Below are 2,261 nucleotides of genomic sequence, written 5' to 3' on the forward strand. Positions count from 1 at the left end.
GTCTGTGGGATGACTTAGCCCACGAGAGCACTTGCACCAAATCTGACACCCCCGAGCTACATTCCCAGGACTCATGTGTTGGAATGAGAGAACCGATTCTCAAAAGTTCTCCTCAGATCTCAGAAAGTGCCGTAGTTGGCACCCGCCACCTGTAAATAACTACAGTTAAAAAAAAATTAGAATGTCATCAATACCATCAAAGTGCACCCTTAAAATGGTTAAAATGGCAAGTCTTGTTACATTTCCCAACAATTTTAAAAGTAAATAGTATGTTAAATACTTATACCATTGTCTTTTTTCCCTCCTTGGCTCTCTGAGGGAGAGCAGGACATGGGCGAAGCTCCGCCGGAGCCCCTCACGGAAAATCTGGTCGTTAGGGCTCTAAAGTTCTTTAAATGACAAAACAAATGGCTTTTGTCTGAACCGGAAATACATTCTGACCACATGCCGGAAGTGCGAATCACCTGACCTTTTTAACATGGATTATTCAAGGATGTCTACCTACTGAAAGAGATCGTGCTAGCTCTTTGTACATAAAATAAAAATCCTTTTAATAAGTTTTATTTAATAGTCAGGTGTGGTGGTGCATGCCTTTCATTCCAGCACTCGGGAGGCAGAGGCAGGCGGATCTCCGAGTTCGAAGCCATTCTGATGATGAGAGCGAGTTCCAGGACAGCCAGAGCTACACAAAGAAATCCTGTTTCGAAAAACAAAACAAACAAAAAAGTTTTATTTAGTATTAGTGTGTATGTGCATAATGTATTGGAGAGCTGTGTATGCATGCACCTAGAGGTCTGAGGACAACTTTCTGGAGAAGGGTCTTTCCTGCTTTTACGTGAGTTCCGAGGCTCGAACTCAGGTAACCAGACATGTACAACAAGTGCCTTAACTCACTGAGCCAGCTTACTGCATCTATATCAATATATATATTTAAATTGGGGGACCTGGAGAGATGGCTCAGAGGTTGTGTGCTTGTTTCTCTAACAAGAGACTGGAGTTCTATTCGCAGCACCCACAACCACCTGTAACTTCAGCTCCAAGGTATCTGACACTTCTAGTCTCCGTGGGCACTGGCTCTCACATGCACATGCTCACACACATACATATAATTAAAAATAAATAAAAGTAACATTTTTAAAAAAGGGGGTATACCTGGCTGAGGCATGCTTTTAATACCAGCACTGGGGAGGCAGAGGCAGGCAGATCCCTATGAGGTCAAGGCCAGCTTGGTCAACATAGTCAGTTCCAGGCTAGGCAAACACACATGATGAAACCTTGTCTCAAAAATAAAATAAAGTAATTTAAAATTATATCTCTATGTCCAGTGAGATGGCTCAGCGGTTAAGGGTGCTTGCTGCTAAGCCTTGTTGTGGTATATTCCTTTTTACTGTGTGAAGATTTGTCACTGTGATTGGTTTAATAAAGAGCTGAATGGCCATTCTTAGCTAGGCAGGAAGAGTTTAGGTGGGACTTCTGGGGACAGAGAGGACTCAGAGAGGAAGAAAGACAGAGTCATCAACCTGACATGGAGGAATCAAGGATGGGCAGAGTACAGAGTAAAGGTAACTGAGCCACATAAAAGAACATAGCTAAAGAAATGGGTTAATTTAAGTTATAAGAACTAGTTAGGAGCAAGCCTAAGCTAAGGTCAAGCTTTCATAATTAATATTAAGTCTCCCTGTCATTATTTGTGAGCTGGCAGTCCTGATGAGAAAGTTTGTCTGCAAAGCCTGACTACCTGAATTGGGCCCCTAAGACCCACATGGTAGAAGAGTAGTTGTCCTCTGCCCTCCACACATGTGCCATGGCATGTGAGTGTGCACAAGCGTATATACATGTGCAATAAATAAATAATAAAAAGTTTATGGCAGGTGAGGTGGCTCAGAAAGTAAAGATGGTTGCCACCAAATCACACACACACACACACACACACACACACACACACACACACACACACTAATAATTTTTTAACTTAAATGCCAGAGGACTGAAGACATGGCTCAGCAATGAATAATGCTCACTGTTCTTTCCAAGGACCATGGTTTAATTCCCAACACTCTCACATCAGGTGGCTCACAAATTCCTATAATTCCAGATCCAGGGAATCCAATGTGCTCTGGCCTCTGAGGGTGTCTACATGCACATGGTTCACATAAACTCATGCAGGCACATATATACACATAAAAATAAATAAGCAAATATTTTTAAATATTCAAAGCCATATATACATAAACATATAAAGATATAAATATTTTACTGTA

At 41.5% G+C, this 2,261-nt stretch overlaps 1 protein-coding gene across 1 annotated transcript in view; it reads right to left on the reverse strand.

Annotated features, from left to right (window-relative positions):
- Ctps2 (CTP synthase 2) overlaps positions 1-400 on the reverse strand; it is a 131,025-nt gene extending 130,625 nt beyond the window's left edge. The window contains exon 1 of the mRNA XM_059250553.1: positions 287-400. Within this exon, the coding sequence (XP_059106536.1) occupies positions 287-289 (3 nt within the window). The 5' untranslated portion in view covers positions 290-400. The remainder of the gene's footprint in view (positions 1-286) is intronic.
- Between the last annotated feature and the right edge of the window lie 1,861 nt (positions 401-2,261).

This window comes from Peromyscus eremicus, chromosome X (assembly GCF_949786415.1).
Source record: "Peromyscus eremicus chromosome X, PerEre_H2_v1, whole genome shotgun sequence".
NCBI classification, from domain to species: domain Eukaryota; kingdom Metazoa; phylum Chordata; class Mammalia; order Rodentia; family Cricetidae; genus Peromyscus; species Peromyscus eremicus.